Here is a 19,963-nt window from a genome sequence, read left to right on the forward strand (position 1 = left end):
CATGAATTCAAAACCAAAAATTGAAACATTCTAAAAGACACATAATCCCAGGGAGACGAAGGCTGACACAGGGAGACGTGTGTTTACAGGAAAGACACTTAAAGGAATTATCTGGGAAGGCTTAGGAACTCAACCATGCATACATTTGACATATAGACACATGTACCTGTAGATGGGTCAGAGTACTGACTGTTTTTGTACTGCGTGTTTGTGAGCGGATTAGTAACAGAATGGCATTCTTTGATATAAAATAGAAGAGGTGAACATAGGCTCAGAATTTTACTGTTAAACAAACGGGGCAACCCGCTGTATCAAAAAAGTACAGTTGTACTACCATGTTGATCATGTACCTTGGAGTGCCACATAAATAAATCAGTAAGACTCAAACCTTTAGTATTATCAGTAGTATTACTATAACCATTATTATAAGAATTCACCTTTAAACTTAAATCTCATCTCACCACTCTCCTTAATGAGATACCTATATGCACATATAGGCTATTCAAGTAGTGTCATTCACAAAAATTACCAAAACCAAGACATACACATTAATGAATGAATATATATATATATATTCGCTAGAGGCTGCAGTCTTTAGCCTCCTTGTTAGAGCGCCTGACTCTAAAATCTAACCTTTCATTGAAGTAAAAGAATTGAAAGTGGGGGGTAAATCACATTATGAAGTAAATGCTTTTCTCCAAAACACGCTGGCCATAATTATTGGCTCCCTGTTATTAAATACTTTTTGCAACCTCCTTTTGCCAAGATAACAGCTCTGAGTTTTCTTCTATAATGCCTGATGAGTTTGGAGACCAACTGAGAAGAGATCAGAGATCATTCCTCCATACAGAATCTCTCCAGATCCTGCAGATTCACATGCTGATGTTGGTGCTTCTTCTCTTCAGTTCACCCCACTAATTTTCTATAGGGTTCAGTTTAAGGGACTGGGACGGTTCAAGAAGCTTCATTTTGTGCTCAGTTACTCATTTTTGTATTGATCTTGATGTTTGTTTTGGATGGTCGTTGTCCTGATGGAAGATCCAACCACGGACCATTATAAGATTTCTAGCAGAAGGCAGTCAGGTTTAGATTTTTTATCTGTTGGTATTTGCTAGAATCCATAATTCCATGTATCTGAACAAGATGTCCAGGACCTCCAGCAAAAAAATAGGCCCACAACATATAAGATCCAGCAGTATATTTAACCGTAGACATGGGGTACTTTTTATCCCTGTTTGCACCAAACACATCTGCTGGGTTTGCTGCCAAAAAGCCCTTTTTTTGTTTCATCTGACCACAGAATCCGGTCCCTTTTGAAGTTCCAGTCGTGTCTGACCACTGAATATGATGGAGTTTATTTTTGGAAGAGCGAGGAGGATTTTTCTTGAAACGCTCCCAAACAACACGTGGTGATATAGGGGTTGTTTGATATTTTTGTTTTTTTAGGCTTTCTGACCCCCAAGACTCAAGTAATCTCTGCAATTCTCCATCTGTGACACTTGGAGAGTCTTTGGCCACTCAAACTTTCCTCCTCACCGTGCATTAAGACAACATAGACACACGTCCTCTTCCTGGCAGATTTGTAACATCTTTAGTTGATTGGAACTTTTTAATTATTGCCCTGATGGTCAAAATGGGGATTTTCAATTCTTTAGCTATTTTCTTAGAGCCACTTTCTATTTTGTGATGCTCAACAATCTTTTGATGCACATCAGAACTATTATTCTTTGGTTTTACTCATTGTGAATGTGAATGTGGCCTCATATTTAAACTCCTGTGAAACAAGTAGTCATAGCTAGACAATTTCATGTTCCTAGTCACCCTGGTGTGCTAAAAAAAGATAAATATTAATGAGAATATACTTCAGAGATATTTTACTCGTAAAAAAGTCTAGGGGTGCCAATAATTGTGGCCAGCGTGTTTTGGTGAAAAACATTTATTTCATAATGTGATTTATGTGACTCATTACATGCAAAGTGAGATATTTCAAGCCTTTATTTGTTATAATTTTGATGATTATGGCTTACAGCTTATGCAAACCCTAAATTCAAAATCTCAGAAGTTTTGAAAATTTTCATAAGCTGTAAGCCATAATCATCAAAATTATAACAAATAAAGGCTTGAAATATATCACTTGCATGTAATGAATCTATTAGTTTCACCTTTTAAGTTGAATTACTGAAATACATGAACTTTTGCACGATATTCAAATTTTTCGAGTTTCACCTGTATAGGTTTAACAAAATGTATAGTCATTAGCATAGCATAGTCATTGATGTTATATAATGACAGATTTCTCTTCTCTTGTTTTCTGTCATTTTCATAATTTGTAAAGGGGAGTGGGAGTTTTCATTTACTAAACCCCTTTGCTCCATTAAAATACTATCTTTTGGACAATAATAAAATGAAAATGATTGATTTGACCTTTTCAAAATAAGTTGTGAAACCGACCAGGCCACATTGTTTTAAAACCGTGACCATATTTAGGTTAAACATTTATTGTTTGTGGGTGTGTGTGTGGGTTTAAAATGAAATCATCCTGAAAGGTTATGGGAGTTTAAAATAGCAGCTCAAGATAAAGACAAGGGTGAGACCTTTTGGTTTTTTAGAGGAGTCATTACTGCTCTTTAGAGATAATAATAATAATAATAATATTTAAAAAAAAATAGCCCTAGCGGCAGCTTAACATCTTATATTTTGAATGTATTAATTCAGTGCAGAGGTGTAAAGCGGTTCTCAACTGGTTTGGCCATGGGACCCACAGTTTCCCATGTTATGAAGCTGCAACCCAAATTTTTAGGAATTTGAATCAGGCAAATTTATTTCTCAAAAATGATAAACACACACACAAGTACCTTGCCACTTTACTTAACATATACATAAACTTTAACAATGTCACTTACACTGATGAACAGTATAAGGTAAAGCTAATAGCAGTCCAAAACTATTTTTTGTTGATATGTTGATATGATACACAATCATCAAAAACAACACAAAGTGAAAATAAAGTGGTATGGAAACTACAGTTACCAATACCATGACAACTACACAACATGAATTCTTAGTAAAACATACTGAAGATGAATAGAATGAAGCTCACACCTGCAATTCCTTTCCATCTAACACATGACATTCCAGTTATATGATTTATTGGTACTTTTCTGTAATTTCATTGGACTTTTATTGGACATGCTCGTAATTTATTTTGCTCTTCATACATTGACATTTACATTGAATCATTTAGCAGATGCTTGTATCCTAATTAAACTAACAACAGGACAACAATAATGCAAATGCTGTGACCCTTCCCAATTTAGTCTAACGCAGTATACGTAATGTTTTTATAAAAACAAAAATAGATATAGAGTAGAAAAGGAAAGAATATACTGAAGTGATATACAGTACATGCGATTGAAGAGCACTGTATAATGTCTAACAGATGAATTAAAAACTTTCACGCGTCTTTCAAATAAAAGTATGACACTAGAAAAACATTTAGAATTACGTTTTTTTGTTATGGTTGATGTTGTTTCTTTACACTCCGCGACCCACTCAAAATGACCCACCAGTTGTGAAACACTGGTGTAAAGAGTACCTAAAACAATACTTACATAAAAGTATAGATACCTTTTAGTCCAAATGACTCCATTACAAGTTACAAGTCACCAATTTCAATACTACTCAAAGTCTTAGAGTACCTAGTTTTTAAAGTACTTAAGTATTTTATTCGTACTGAATGTAGGCTCAGAGATGCACTAGACATGCCAGTGAAAAACAAGAAAGAGTTGATTTGAGAGGAGAGCAATCACGTTTATTTTCTAAAATCGAAATAAAACTGAACTAAACACCTAAATATTGCAATAAATCAATGTCGAGACACGACTCTTAAACGTCTACAAACCCTCAAGTTTCAGTTAAGCTCAAGTGCTCAAAAAGGGCATGAGTAAACCAATAGCCTTCAAAAAGTTCTCTTCAATATAACGGATAAATAAAATAATGTTAAGTACATTTAAGTAGTCAAAACCTACTTGCAGCCATGTCCTCATCTCATATATGAAACACCTGTGATTCAGCAACCACCTGCTAATGCACTCACATTCGATTTGTGTAAAGTAGCCTTGTTGACAAGTTTGGGCAAGTAAGAGCAAAACATACAAGATAATACCTTAAATTCCCTGTTGATGGCGATCTCACTTCTTTTGTAGCAGAAATAAACTGCCGCAGAAAAAGTTAGGTGCCATGAATTGCTCATTTCAAATGTATTTGTGTAAAGAATACATATACTTTTTCAATAAGAGAGTAAAAGTTGCTAATATCTTTGATACTCAGTCAAAGTACAAAGTAGCCAAAAAGCTACTTAAGTGCAGTGTTGCGACCCAAATTAGGGATCAACGTTAAAAAAAAAGCCGTTCAGAAAAATTGCAATGGCCAGGGCAAGAACAAGATCAAATGTAGTGGCAGCAAAAAGTAACAAAAGAAACAAACAAGGAAGATAACCATCTACAAAACTGAAATAAGGACTGGTGAGCTAACTAATCTAAAATATAACTTGGAGTTAAAACTTTCCTAACTCAAGATAACAAATACAAAAGAATCTTCCTGGTCAGCTAACTTGCCTATGCTTTCCCGCTTCTCTAATATGACTAAACAAACAAAAACTCACCATCCTGTTCAAAAGAAAAGAAACTCCAAAACCACCAACAACAGGTTTCCTGAGGTGGGCCAAGGTGAAGAAGTTAGGAATAATCAGGCTCCCCCATCCAATTGACTATGCTCAGAAAAATACTGTTGTTTTAAAATTGGGAAGACACTCTTGCTGTTATTCAAGAATTACAACCGCGGTCCAAAATGTGTTTAAACTTATTGCAACACCTGCTATTATTGAGTGAATTAAAAAACTTACTGGTTATCAATATTTCTTCCATGAAATTGTATTTTGCATTGTTTTTATTTTTTTATTATTATGATCCTGTGGCTTGTTGTCTTTCCTTGCATGATTTCACACATCCTGTATCCTTCATTTTCATGAATGGAGACAGTCTGTATGCAAACCGTTTTTATGTAATGAAGGGGTGTGGTTCTCCCAACACTGTGTGCAACAGCTTATCGTGTGTAATTTGTCACATTACCATTGTACCGCGAAGCCAAGTGATGCATCAGATGAGTCTGTGGTCACATTAACTGTACCTGATTAATTTTAACTATCCTCATAACGATCTTATTTATATATGAAGACTTCAGATGCAAAAGCCTCTAAGTGTCAACTGAAATTTTCTTCTAGAATGATAATTTTTTTTATCAAGTATATTTGTATATTTAAGTTCAGTAATTTCACTGCCATTTAAGTTGAAATTACTGAACTTAAATATACGAGCTTCATAAAAATGATCATTCTTGAAGAACATTTCAGATGGCACTTAGAGGCTTTTGCATCTGAACTCTTCATATATAAATTTTAAGGAGTAATTAATTCACCCAAATGTGTTTTTATATGCCTTTATGTCATTCTGAACCTGTATAATTGTCTTTCTTTTGTGTAACACAAATAAGTGGAGAAAAAATAATATAATAGTTAGATTTTTTATATAATATTCATATATGTGAATGGGGATCTGGACCTTTGAGTTCCAAATGGCAAAAAGTAAAGGGGTAAGACGAAGTTTGACAGCGATACTGTTATCGAACATCTGACGCCGCCCACTCTGCTGAGAGTGACGGTTAGATGAAAATATCTGCTGTGCGCTTTCCTCTAAATAACTAAATAAACACACAACAAAATTGAGAAAACAGCAAGCATTTTTTAATAAACCATAAGAAAAGCATCTAATCATAGCAACGTGGATAAGTTTGTTTGCACGACCTCTGCAATTCGACACTCTAGTAAAGTCACGTCATGTTTATATAGCACTTTATACAAAAGATTGCTTAAAATCAAGCAGCTTTACCGTATTAAATATGAAAAACAGTGTCAGTGTCTCGTTTCTTCAGAAACTTAATTTTCTACTATAAAGCAGCTCTCCAGTGTGTTCATGTTTTCACTCGCGAATGTCTGAGCGCGACAGACTCAGCAGAGGAAATTAACTAGAAAAGATTTCGAAGTGAAAGAAGGCGGAGCCTCGACACACAACTACCTATTACGTAATCGCCACAGACCAATGATAGTACAAAGGTGTTTACCAGCCGGAGCGAACTTTTCCGGAAAGTTCGCTTTGGCAAACTGTTTCAAAGTCCAAACGAAGTTCGTTTTGGCCTGATTTTGTTTGGAATTGAGTCACATCAGTTCTTTCTTCGATTTCACCTTAAAGTATATCAGGCTCTTAAAGGTGAACTAAGTAACTTTTTTATCTTAACCGAACAGCTTCGGAGTCATTGGAATGGTTATATGACTGTTTTCGGGTTGAATGGTGGTCTTCTCGCACTCCTCAAGCGCCTGTGAGACGAAAAACCACCCTTGCAACTTTGGGCCGGCGGGCCGGCGGACGCAGCATCAGGAAGTATCGCGTGATATCAGGTCTCGCGATGTAACAAACTGCTTTACGGCACTGCACACATATACTATATAAACATTGATATGCTAGCCTTCTGTGTATTATACATACCTCAGTGGACATGGCTCCGTGCGTTCGCCGGGTTCTTTGAAAACAAATGCACATGACCAGCGGGAGAAGATGGGACGAGCCAACGAGTTTTGACGACAGTGTTGTCAAATATCTATTCCGAAGCTGTAGGGGGAGCTCTATAGAGAAACCTGCGAGCAAAAATCGAGCGAAGAAATCGGAGAGCTGCATAATGCATTATGCACATAATTTTTGGGTGAACTATCACTTTAAATACTGTGTTTGGCCTCATAATCTTTAACAAGTATGAAGTATTGAAGAATATTGCTTTATATGTTAGGATAAAAAAAGAGCTGGCATGTGGTGCACTCAAAAGGCACACTCTCTCAGATAAATGTAAACATGAACATAAGATGTGGAGCTTGTACACAAAAGCATTGGGTTTCATTGTGCACACACACACACACACACACACACACACACACACACACAAACTGGATACACACACTTTTATACTGCAAGAAACTTATGCAGCAGAGACTATTTTCTATGTGTTTGGGGGTTGGTCAGAATGTGTGTGGATTTGGGTCAGAATGTCAGTGTTATGTAACAGTTGGGTGCGGCCCAATGCTCCTTATGGGGCAGCGGTCTTAGTAAGAGTAGCCTCTGCTGTGGATCTTTGTCCTTGCGCAAAGCTCTCACAAATATTTGCTTGCTTAAATAAAGTACCCCAACCCTCCCAAATGCATTGTCCTAAGTAATGAAAACATAAAGCTCTTTGATTACAGATTTAGAATCCAAGTTTGAGTCCTTTTAGTGAATCCTTTCCTCCAAAATCCATAAATAACACTCGGTGATCAGAACTGCTCTCACATCATTTGAAAGTAATTCTTTCAATTCTTTGTTGTTGTCTGTATATTACTGATAATCTTCCAAAACCCCAAAACCGAGACAAATAGGACAGGGTTTATTTTTTTAGCTGAATATTTAAGATGTCAGCAGCAAAAACTGAAGTTAAAGACTGTATTAGAAGGTTTTCATCTAATGTTTCTATTTTATTGTATTTCAGCTTTATTTAAAGAAACACCAAAGCACTTTTTTCCTCTTCGTTCCCCCTACAGGTTGGAAGCGGAATTGTACCGCTGTCGTTAATAATTTAGCCTACCGCTGCCTACCGTCGCAAGCATGTTTTTTGTTTATCCAGCACCGGCTTTGAAAATAACGATGTCCACAGACAAGGCAGAGTATGTTGCATGATTTTATGAAATTATGATGTATTGCGACATCAGAAACGAAGAAAAACAAAATAATGACATTATAACGCTTGCCGTAAAGCAAGTCAAATTTGTAGTTTCTTATGTCTCATTCAAACTACAGATCCGCTACCCGATCTGGCAAACTTGCATAGTGCGGTTATAGCCGATAAAGGGCCGCAAAGCAAATGCAGAAGTGCCGTTCACCCTGTTACGAGTTGATGAACCACTGAAACGATTTTGGAAACATTATTTTAAGGTACAAAAGAATCTTTGGTGTTGATTTAAATGAACGAAACCCATTTTTAATAGTTCATTGTGTTGTATGTGGGTGTGAGACTGCCAAGCAGTGCTTGAACATTAGCATAATTCCACAGAAAGTGCATCAGATGCCTGTCATTCACAGAGCTCTGCCACTCCTGCATTTGTTTAATTTATTGACTAATTGTGACAGGGACAAGACACATGCTGTGCTGTCATGTGATCAGGTGGATGTGTGTTAGGATGATCACACATGTTCAGATCATGTTTTTTTTATATATATACATAATCAAATTTTGTGTGACAGGTCAACACACAACTTAATATTATTCACATCTATGTGGGTCAGGGACAAGTTACAGTAGATCAGCAATTCCTTTTTAAGTTTAAAGTTTTCACATTTGAGTCACAGTCTCAATATTTCATAATTGGATGCATTTAGTTTTAAATCCAGAATCTGTGTTATTGGGTCATCCTGTAAATAGGCTTGGTCAACTGAAAAAAAAAACCCCCAGACAATTGACAGTAATGTGTGTCATGTAAACAACGAAGGAATTCAAAATGCACTGAAAGGAATATTCATGGTTATCTGTATGATACAAAATCTTAAACTGGATATGAGCTTATTCAGATTAAATATGAAAAGCCACAGGCGTCTCAGGTTGTTTGCGTTAGCATCCATAGCCCTGAGATCACGGCTTCTCTTACTGACACACTTGTCAGATCATGTATTTGCCTGAGGGCTCAAACAGTCAGAGAGGCAATTGAAGTATTAAACCTTTTTTGAGCCATAGCTAAACAAATGGGTGTCATTCACAATATGAAGCATGATTTTTAATAAAATATTCCTGGAAAGTCTAGAACCAACATAGATTGTCAGTTCAAATTTTAGTAGGATGAAGCAGGGCTGTTGATTCGGATTAAGAAACCAGAATGCCATAAGCCATTTATCGCATTCAACACCCAAACAGTTGAATTAATGTGAACTCTTTCAATGTGATGAGTCAAGCGTGAACACTGGATTGTGGTCAGAACCGCCAGTGAGACTTTCGTTTACTTTAACAAACCAGTCAAAGAACATTTTTGTCTTTTTCCCCTTAATGGTATTCAGGTATTCTTCCTGCTGTAAAGTTGTTATTTCCTCAGATACTGTGTTCTCTAGAAAAAGGATGGAAGCATGCGGATCATTTCTGCACCTTCCTCATATTTCTAACAGTCAAAAAAATAAATAAGATAAGTTAATAAGATGTTTGCGTTATGGGGCACGGAAGTTGTGTCGCAGAACTATGATGATTTCCAAAGGCTTTTTATCTGTGCCAGTGGGATGTACCATGTCCTATACCAGGGGTTCCCAAACTTTTTCATTCGAGGACCCACCTAGACAAGTATAATCAATCTCAAGACCCACTTGCACTGGTGCTACCAACTTTCTCAGTTAGTCGCACCAGCATGATTTGGTCGCACTTTTTTTTTTTTTTTTTTTTTTTTGCTACATGCCATGGGATTAATCAATGCATGCTGATGATCTTAATCTGTATACCCTAGTTTTGCACTGATGTAAAAAGACTGACAGTGACAAGACCTCATGTTAGCAAAATATTTTAAACTTTTAATTCTTAAAAAAACAACAACAACAAAAAAACATGAATGTTCTTTAATGTTTGATTATAATTTTACCGTCTTCACATAGGGATGGGAAATGATCAGATTTTATCAATAAAAATAATGCCACTGACAATTCTGATTGTCGATCCGATTCTTTAACGATTCTCTTATCGATTCTTGATAGCACTGTGTGGAAAAATTTCATATGCTTTTCAAAAAAAACAAGGGGTTTTATTTATTTTAAAGCTTAAGCTTGAGTAAGCAAACTGTACTTTTTATGTAATAAATAGAACCTTATTGTAAAGTGTTACTGATTATACACCGATTCATACGTCTCCTGAGTTCACTGTTGGAAAGATCAGTTGTTTTAACCATTCATTAAAATGAATCGGTTCAAAGGAGTCATTAGTTCGCGAATTGGACGTGTGCATGTGCGCGTTGTGTGATTATCCCAGCAGTTAGGACATGGACATCCAAGATTTCTGTCAACACAGAAAACATTTCATCACTGGATTTTTTTTTTCGTTTAATTAAAGTGTTGTTTTATGTCAGCTGAATGTCTGGGACGCTTTTCAGAGAAGATAAGGCAACTTATTTAGCACAATTCACACCCAGCAGTAATTCAGGAAAAAAAAAATCTCCGAATGCTCCACATGAAACTTTGGTCTTCCGACCTTTTACCACCATGTTGATTTATTTTGATTAATATGTGCGAGGGAGAGAGAGAGAGCAAGACAGCGCTTAGTTTGAAGACGGTGAAGTCTTGTTATGTTTACACTTTCGCCTGGCTCCGAAGAGAGAGAGAGAGAGCGCGCGCGCGACCGAGTCTCTCTCTCTCTGCTCGACGTTCTTTCAGTTAAACATGCGCTGTGACAAGCGCAGCAGTTCATCTAATTACTCACCGATCAAATAAGATTTTGGCGGGACAAAAATTCACTTTGGCGGGCGCTAAAACTCACTTAAGAGTCGTTTGGTCATTAATCGGACTGGTTTTGTTTCACTCATCGTAACGTAAATTTAGCTGCAGCTAAGTGCCTTTGTGCGACCCACCTTTTCTCACTGTGCGACCCACAAGTGGGTCGCGACCCACAGTTTGAAAACCACTGTCCTATACAGTTCATACACTATGTTCCAAATTATTATGCAAGTGACATATCAGTAAACATTCAGATTTTAGTTTTTCAAAGAAAGCATTTGTTTCTCATATCTTTTTAGATATCTGGTATCAATCTCGGACAGGTTTAAGTAGGCCTAGTTTGCCAGGTCTTCTTAAATGGAAAACCTACTTAAAGAGGTTGTTCCACATTATTAAGCAAGTCACAGTTCTCACATAATATGTGGAGGAAGAAAGATCTTTCTGAAGATGAAAGGCATGAAATGGTGCAATGTCTTGCAAAAGGCATAAAAATAACTAATATTTAGCAAAAACCGAATGGAGATTATTGAACTGTCAAAAGGTTTGTGAGAGATTTACATAAGAACTGTGACTTGCTTAATAATGTGGAACAACCTCTTTAAGTTGGTTTTCCATTTACCTAAGAAGACTTATTTTACCTATGTTGAATCAGTACTTTGCGACCGCTATATAGTATAAATGCTTGAATGTAATCCGGACATATGCCTATAGACTTTATTCAGAGCAGCACCATGACAGGTATGAAAGTGAGGCTGTGAGGGATAGACTTGCCGTGTTTTCGCTGTAAAAAGCTGTATAAAACTCCAAGATTACTTACAATTATCCACAGCTTATATTTTCGGGAGTTTTTTGTCAACTGAAATTTCTTGGAAAGATATTTTTCCAGTGTTTCATGAGCAGAACAATCCAAAAACACATTAAATAACAGTATAGCCCATTGAAGAGATGCATGTCTGTCCCTCACAGCCTCGCTTTCATTCCCATTAAAAATCAAAGATGGCGCTGCTATGAATGAGGCCTATTCGCCATGTTGTCATTATCATTGTGTAGTTGCGTCGCTTCACTGCCATTCACAAATCCTCTCCCGTGGCCTCATGGGATAGTAAAGTGTTCATCATATGCACACTTCAGGTAGGTATGATAGGTAATTCGGTTGGCTACTCTGTTATAAGTACTGTTCGGACATACTTTTTTTGTCACATACTGTTTTTCACCTACTCTATAGGAAGTATGTGATTTCAGATGCAGCCTAAGTGAAGGAAAATGCAATTGCATACTTGTGGGACTAAGCAGAACTAATCTTAGACTGCTCCCTGGTGGTTATATTGCAAAATGGTTCAATTGCACAATTGTTAACTTGCACAATACCTAGACAAGGTTTTCTCACTTTAGAGCAAATTTATAGTTTTGAAGCCAATGTGACTGATTTTATTTAAGAACTGACACTACATTGAATGGAGGAATCTTTTCTAACAACCGTTTTTATGGTGTCAAACTTTATTCCAGGAGGTAGCCGTTTTGACACCTAGATCAGAGATCTTCAACCCTGCTCCTGGGGACCCACTGTCCTGCAATGTTTATTTCCAACCTGCTTCCGCTCACCTACGTGTGTATTTTCAAGTGATCCTGAAGTGCTTTATAAGCTGGTTCAGGTGTGGCTGGTTAGGGTTGGAGCTAAACTCTGCAGGACAGTGGATCCCAGGAGCAGGGTTGAAGACCTCTGACCTAGATGACAATTAATTCCTATTACCATGAATTATTCATATTGCACCTTAATGCTGAAATATAGACTTGTTGTTGTTGTGTCACAACGCATATTATAGTGAGCAGGACAAAAAAAACAAAGCTGTTGCAGCACTTAAATATTTATTCTGAACCTGAGACCATGACACCACATTCTTCCAAGAAATAATTAGTTTTAATATATTATATGCTTGGTTTTCTGTTTAAATGTTCTTACAAAAAACACTGATATTTTAACTTGTGCCACATACTCTTAAAAGTAAAAATATATTATATTATTTTTTATATTATATATTTCACTATAATATAATTTTCCTATAGTTTCTTTTTTCCCCTCTTTGACTTTGGGTTGAAATGTTCTTTACTGGTTCCATGTGATTCACATGAGAGGATTTTGTTTTGAAGCTTCTTTTTATTGTATTGAAAAGTCGTTTTATCTGTCAAGATAATACAGAAAAACACAATAATACGATCTTATAGAGCCCCCTTGCAGTTGTTTGCACTGAGTTTGCACTTTACATCTCCATTGCAAACTAGGCCATCTGGGAGTCATTTTATACTACAGTAACAATTGGTTCTCTGTTCCACAGGAGTTTTGATCAGATGAGCATCCAAACGGCGGACTATTTGATGACAGACACCTGCCCCACCCCTGTCCGCTCTCGGGCTAATTCCTTGATAAGCCTGGATCTCATCTCCCTTTCAGATCCAACTTCTCCCACTCGCAAACACAGGAAGGTAGGTAGATCCTGGTAGCTCTATCTGTCTCTGTCTGTAAATCTGTGGATCTTGTGAAGTGGACATGACATGGACATCACATGGGGTGAAATGTCTTTTAATCCTAAATATAGATATTAAAATTCTCTTTACACTTTGTCCTGTTAAACAAAAAGAACATACTGATCTTGATGAGATCAGTAAGTTTACTGTTAGGAAGAGGAAGTTCACTGCATTTCCTATGCTGAGACTAGTTTGCTTTAGCCTTGGGCAGCTGCTGCTCTACTTTCATCAGAGGATCAGATTACAGCAGTCACAGCTCCCTGTACAACAAACACCAACAGACGCTGAATCTATCTGAAATATATTCCGTGTTTTATGTGGTTCTTTTTTGAATTCTGCACAGATGGTTTTTGTAGAGAAGACTCATTTGTTGAGTACATTGTACATTGCTTCTTGTACTATGGTTTAACTTACTACGTAAAAATACTTGGTAAAAAGCTTCTAGTGAATTAAAACAGCTCAAATATGTTAAACATACATTTAATAACCATTGTCGACTATTTATAACAAAAATGGTTTGATGTTAGTGAAATAAGTAGCTTCCCCATTTGCTGATCTGTTTCAGTTCCATTCATGACGTAATGATCTCTTGAACAGCTTCAAGGGATAGTTCACCCAAAAAGGAAAATTCAGTCATTATTTACTCACCCTCAAGAATCATTCAAGAATTTTCATTTTTGGATGAACAATCCCTTTGAGTGTTGTTAACTCTTTCATGAGCCTGCAGAGGGCAGCACAGGCTGAACAACTCAGTGAACTACACATTAAATACATAATATGTATGGACGTCAAAAGAACAGAAATATGTGGTAGAAGTATAATTTAAACATTATTATAGTCCATTAAAGTCTATTTGTCCACACAACCATTTGTTAGTTATCCATACAAAGAAAAACATGTACGCCTTCACTTTATGTTTCTATGGTAGGCTACTCTATGCAAAGTCCAGGTTCAGGTTGCTCATTATTACCTAAATAGATCTGAAATAGAGTAATGCAGGGATGACGTTAAAACCCGGAAGACTAATTCGCATCTAGTTTCCTCAGGGTTTTCCTATAGGGTTTTATAACAGGGTTTTTCAATTTATGAGTAAAATATAGCCTGTGGTAAACATTACTTGATGATACTCAATGACGTAAATTACACACACCCCTAGCAAAAACGCAAATTTTGAAGCTGGATTTTTGAAAACGTAACTAGATAAGACAGTTTGGGGTGTGAGTGTGTGCAGTTTATGTTGTAAAACATAACCTCAAATGATCGTTAAGTTATGGCTTTATTTTACTCATTAATTGAAAAACCCCATAGGAAAATCTCGAGGGAACGAGGGTTAGTCTTTCGTTTTGATGTCCTCCCTTCAGCACTCTATACTGGGTGTCTCTTTACCAAAGATTTCAGTAACAATACTGTAAAAATTAGAGTGTTCACTTTGACCTACTGAGTTGACAGAAAAGTAAAGTCAAAGTCATACAACAGTGAAGTCAAACAAAATCCTCAATAGCAGTGTTAAGGAAGGCTGACCTTTCTGTTGTCCATGACAAAGTGGATAAACCACCTGATGCCAAACAAAGAACACACCCTCCTTTTTTTAAAGTTATTAGCAATAACTTATGCTTATGGTTTGTGTTATTTGCTATTTAGCTGATACTTTTCATCCAAAGCAATACTTAAATGAGTGAATATTCATTTAATTAAGCATTGTAGCCTACTCAATTAATGCACAAAACGAACAATCCAGTTCATTGCTTACAGAAACTTTGGGCTGAACATGCAACTAAATGTAATAATGATACATTAAATCTTTTATTAACTTTAATTTAATTGTATTCACTGTAGTTTCACTTGATGCTAGTCATATATACATAAAGTTTAAGAATCCAGTTACGTGCAATACAGAAATTAATATAAATCAGTAAAGTAATTGTTAATTGTTGTACAGGTGAAGATATTTAATTATTTTGTAATTATAAATTACATATTACATTAAAGGTTGACAACAACAACATTATTAATTATTATTATGAGTTGTATTATTTGGTGTTATTAATGCCCGGTGGTCTGTAGAGTCACGTTGGATAGACAGGAAGGGTGTGGCGTTTGGTTGGATGTGGTCGGTCTTAATACATTGACTGTGGACGAATAATGGTATTTAACTTTGCCAGTTGCACAACAGCTCTAAAGTGAGCGCACTTACATGTGGCACAACCAGCAAAACTCCTGGAGCGGCGCCACCAAAGTAAACAGAACATGATTGCAACTTCAAAAAGTTTTGTCATTTTTTCGGTTCATGCAGTCTGCGAGTGAACAGCGATTGAATGAGACGGTCTGAATATCGTAATCGAGAAAAGAGCTGGATTTACCCCGTCGGCTATTTATTTATTCTATGTTTTATTGCTGAGAACTTTGGACTGCTTACAATGATTTCTGTGTTCTGATTTCACTGCTTGAAAAAAAGAAGAAAAACAAACAAACTAAAAAAAGGGACAGACTCACCATCAGTTGGATAAAATGGTAAGACTGCTATTTTGTTTAAAACAGATCAAACGTTATGGGAATGTACTGCTAGTTGTGTTTGTTTTCTGGGTTTTATCGTATCTGGAGAGTTTTTGACTGTGTCTTAAAACACATTGAGCTGCCTACCTAGACAGCATGTTGTGTGTTCTCACATGCGCGGTAATTTTTATTTACCCCGGTTCTTAGGTCGCTCTGAGCTGAGTCGGAACACTCTTATAATGCCCAAATACTGTGTAGGTAGACAGTCACAACACTCGGTTTTGAGACACCGCCTTAATTTGTCCTAGTTTAGGATAGTTACAGTGATCCTGCGAATCACTTTTCGTTCGTTCAAAAGAGCCGCTTCAAAATAAATAAATAATTCTTTACGTGGTATTGCTGCGTGCTATCAAGCTCATATGTTTAGTTAGGCTATGTTTCCCGCAAGTTCTGTCAATAGTTCAATTGAACTTGCGACCATAGTTGGCGATGCTTGTGGGAAACGCACCCCAGACCTATTTATGAAGTAATCGTTGTATCCTGTTTTGTGAACTGAATCATTAAAAGGTATCGACTCCAAGGAATGATTCGTTTATGAATCGGACTTTAGTAGGTGGAGGTAAAAACAAGGAGGTAACGTACATGTTTCAGAGGACTGCTCAGTAGAGGAAAAGATCATATATTATTAACGGGGAATTGGCAAGGTATGAGGTTAGTCATTTCACCTCGGGTGCTCAGAATTTTTTATATGTAGATTTTTTTTTTTTTTCATAACGTATAACTGCCGCGGGAGTCTGGAATTTATGTTCTGTCAACGTGGCGCTGCTAATATTTATGTTTCATCTGAAAGATGGATATGTCCCACAAACTTATTTACTTATAAATTAAGTACTTGAGTTTATCTATCAAATGTGTTTTATGATTCCGTTTAAAAATATATATATATATTCTATTCATTTAAAATGTAATATTTTGAATTTTACATAAGTATTAAAACCGACTGAACCGATGTCAGTGGCAACACCAAGGTACCACATTTTTAAGTAACAATAATAACTTTAAATATAGTATTTTGTTGGAGGATGTTTGATTAGGGTTCTGTGCTGACTTGAATGTTCTGTTGATGTGCTTCCTTTTGTTCCCGGGTGACTGTATGTTCTTGCACATCACTCATTTTAGAGTGCCCGCCAAGGCTGGGTTGGTCGGTCTCATGTTCAGATTTTGAAGACCATGGACTGTAAAGTAGAGGTCCCACTTGTCTTTTCTGGAGACATTTTACATATTTTTTCTAATGATTGTGTGTGGCTTATCTTGTTGAATTCCTTTATACTATAACTAAGGTTTTATGCATTTATGGAAGAGTGTAATCGTGAATAATTGATTTTGAAGCAATATTGTATGATAAGCTGCATGTGCTGTATAGATAGTCATCAAGGAAGACAGCTCGCAGGTCGGGGAAAACAAATACCAGTTACCTATGCTTTTCTATGTGGGAAATAAGCATATATCCAATAGATTTGCAATAGGGTTTTTTACCTTCCAGCAAATGGAATAAATAAGCTAAAACAAGAAAAGCTAAAAACTCTTTACTTTGCATATTTTGAATAAGTAAATTGTAAATCAGTAAATGTCAGAACTCGGATTACTATTTGCCAATGGAACACAGAAATACACAGTATCATTGGTGTTATTTTGTCAAGATCATTTATCATAATTTAGTAATTGGAACTAAAATTGCTAAAAATGTTCAAAATCTCTATCCGCCTCAGCACAGTCACAAGTACTCAAGTTTAAGTAAGGGATAATGTAGAGCGAGGCGGTTGTTATAGCGAATACAACCCCGACAGGCTGATCAGGACCCCGACGCGAAGCGGAGCATGTAATAAGCGGAGATAATAAGCTAATTATTACATGACTACCTACCAAATAAATCAATAATTTGACACAAAATATTGTGTCACAAAATATTGATTTAAAAAGGAGTTTATTGATTTAAAAACGATTGTATTGCTTCCGCTAAAGAAAATAGTCTGTTCCGTCTCTACGGTCAGAATCCTGCGTCCATAGCAACACTCTGTTTTTCATGGCAACGGTGTGTTATACTTAGCAGTGGTCTGTTATCAAGAAATAACAGGCCGCATTCTACATTAGAATTCAACCAAGCCATGTAATAATAATAGTTATTTGAGATTGTATTTTATTTAGGCTAGGTGTTCTTACTTGTCTTTCCCGTTTTGTTCTCCTAGAGTTCTGAGGAGAAGAGTGGAGTTTTCAATCGTATTGGAAGCTTTTTCACTCGGAAGAAAAAAAGCAGAACCACATCGGATGACAGTGATGAAAATTTGTCACCAGAGGCAAACAGCCCAACCAAGTACTCAGGATCAGAACAACTGAGACAGACTCAACACAGAGAGATTGATGATAATTCAGAGTTTGGTCCAGAGAACAGAAGTCCCAGTGTGTGTAGCGTTGCCTCCATTGTCGCATATGGAGGAGACTTGCCTTTTGCTGACAGTGGCAGTAGTGGACGAGGGAGCGTAAAAGAGGTAGAAGTGATCAAAGTGAGCAGGGTCGAGACCTCCTGTGACAAGAAGACCGAGCATCTGGTGCAGGAAGTGAACAGGAAGCTCAAGGTGTACCAGGAGGAGACAACAGACACAACAATAAAGAAATGTGCAGACGTCCCTGTACACACTCCTGACACGCCAAAGTATTCCGCGGCCTCAGGAGGGACTGAGAGTAAAAAAACTGTTTTGAAACCCACCATCACAGGTGGCGGGAATTACACGGCGCTGGTCGGGGTGACTCTGGGACCACATTCTAGAAACTCATCGTCCTCCGACATTCAGCCTGGAGAACAGATGGTAACTGAAAGCATGGGGAAGAAAAACAGTTGCAAGCGAAAATCACGCAAACTAAGCAATCAAGAAGGCAATAATGAGCTTCCCACCCCAACGAACACAACTTCCCCTGAGGCAGAGGAGAGTTCAGCTCAATTTTCTCCCTCACCTGGTCAAGTACACAGAGCCGTGTGGGCGGAAACTCACCTGACAGAGGAGGAGAGTGAGAGCTCCATTACTGACTCACTTTCTCCTGCAGAACCTGCTCTGGCCAGCCCAACTGAGAGTTACTCTATCCTCGGTGCAGTTGCCAGCAACACTCCTGGTCCTTCTCGAGCTCCGGAGCCAGCCAACTTCACCTTACAAGACAGCACTGAACCACCAGAGGTGGAAACTCGAGAGAGACTTATTCCTAAACACCTACATGCTGACAGCAATGAAGAGAAACGAAGAAGCTTGAAACTGTCAAAGAGTGAAAAAGTCTTTGCTAAAAGAGTGTTAGTTGGTTCTCAATCAAGCCTAGACGGGGAAGAACAAGCTGAAAGTGAGACTAACTTGGATATAACGCAGAATGTACAGCAGGTTAGGGTGAAAATGTAAGTACTCTTGTGTTGTGTTTGTGTGTCTGTGTTGGGTTACTGAGCAGCGAGGCCTTTGTTAAGTCTGTACAGTGCAGATGACTGTGTGCAATATGATACTTGGGTTCCCATGATTTTGAGTATGAGATGAACAATGACTCTCAGATCTTTCCATAGATTTAGGTTTCTATATATATATATATATATATATATATATACACACACACACTCTACCATTCAAAAGTTTGGGGTCGGTAAGATGTTTTAAATGCTTTTGAAATAAGTATCGCATGCACACAATGCATACAATAAAAATTGTTTTTATTTTAATGTATTTTAAAATGTAATTTATTAATGTGATGGCAAAGCTGAACTTTCAGCAGCCTTTACTCCAGTTTTCAGTGTTGAATGATCTTTCAGTAATCATTCTAAAATTGTGATTTGCTGCTCAAGAAACATTTCTTATTATTATCAATTGAATGCAGTTGTGCTGCTTAATATTTTTTGAGGAAACCATGATGAAAGTTCAAAAGAAATGCATCTTTTTAAAATAGAAATAGTTATATAACATTATAAATGTTTTTGCTGCCACTTTTGATCAATTTAATGCGTCCTCACTGAATAAATATATAGGCTAATGTTTTTTTTTTTTTTTTTTTTATACTCACCCTAAACTTTTAAACTTTTGTTTTTTTATAGCTATATTAGTTTTGTTGTGGACTTTCTTTAGGGAGGAATAGATCTAACTACAATGAGTGTTGCTGTTGTCTAATGTTTAAAAACTGCTGTTTCTATGTAATTTGATTTGATTATCTCATTATTTATCATATCTTCATGTACAGCTGTGATAAAAGTAAATGAACACCCGTACAATGGAAATTAAGTGCAAGTGATTCACTGTCAAGATAGGGATCGCTTGGGTTTCTACAGCAGCTAT

The 19,963-nt window shown here is 36.9% G+C and overlaps 1 protein-coding gene across 2 annotated transcripts in view; it reads left to right on the top strand.

Annotated features, from left to right (window-relative positions):
- Nucleotides 1-19,963, top strand: part of crybg1a (crystallin beta-gamma domain containing 1a) — a 49,560-nt gene that overhangs the window by 9,037 nt on the left and 20,560 nt on the right. The window contains exons 2-3 of one of the 2 annotated variants that reach the window (XM_084392950.1): nucleotides 12,926-13,073; nucleotides 17,855-19,044. In XM_084392950.1, the coding sequence (XP_084249076.1) occupies nucleotides 12,926-13,073; nucleotides 17,855-19,044 (1,338 nt within the window). Of the gene's footprint in view, nucleotides 1-12,925; nucleotides 13,074-15,188; nucleotides 15,627-17,854; nucleotides 19,045-19,963 lie in introns of those variants that run through there. The other variant, XM_084392951.1, reaches the window with a different exon arrangement.

The sequence above is a fragment of the Rutilus rutilus genome, assembly GCF_951802725.1.
Source record: "Rutilus rutilus genome assembly, chromosome: 21".
In the NCBI taxonomy this organism is placed as follows: Eukaryota; Metazoa; Chordata; class Actinopteri; order Cypriniformes; family Leuciscidae; genus Rutilus; species Rutilus rutilus.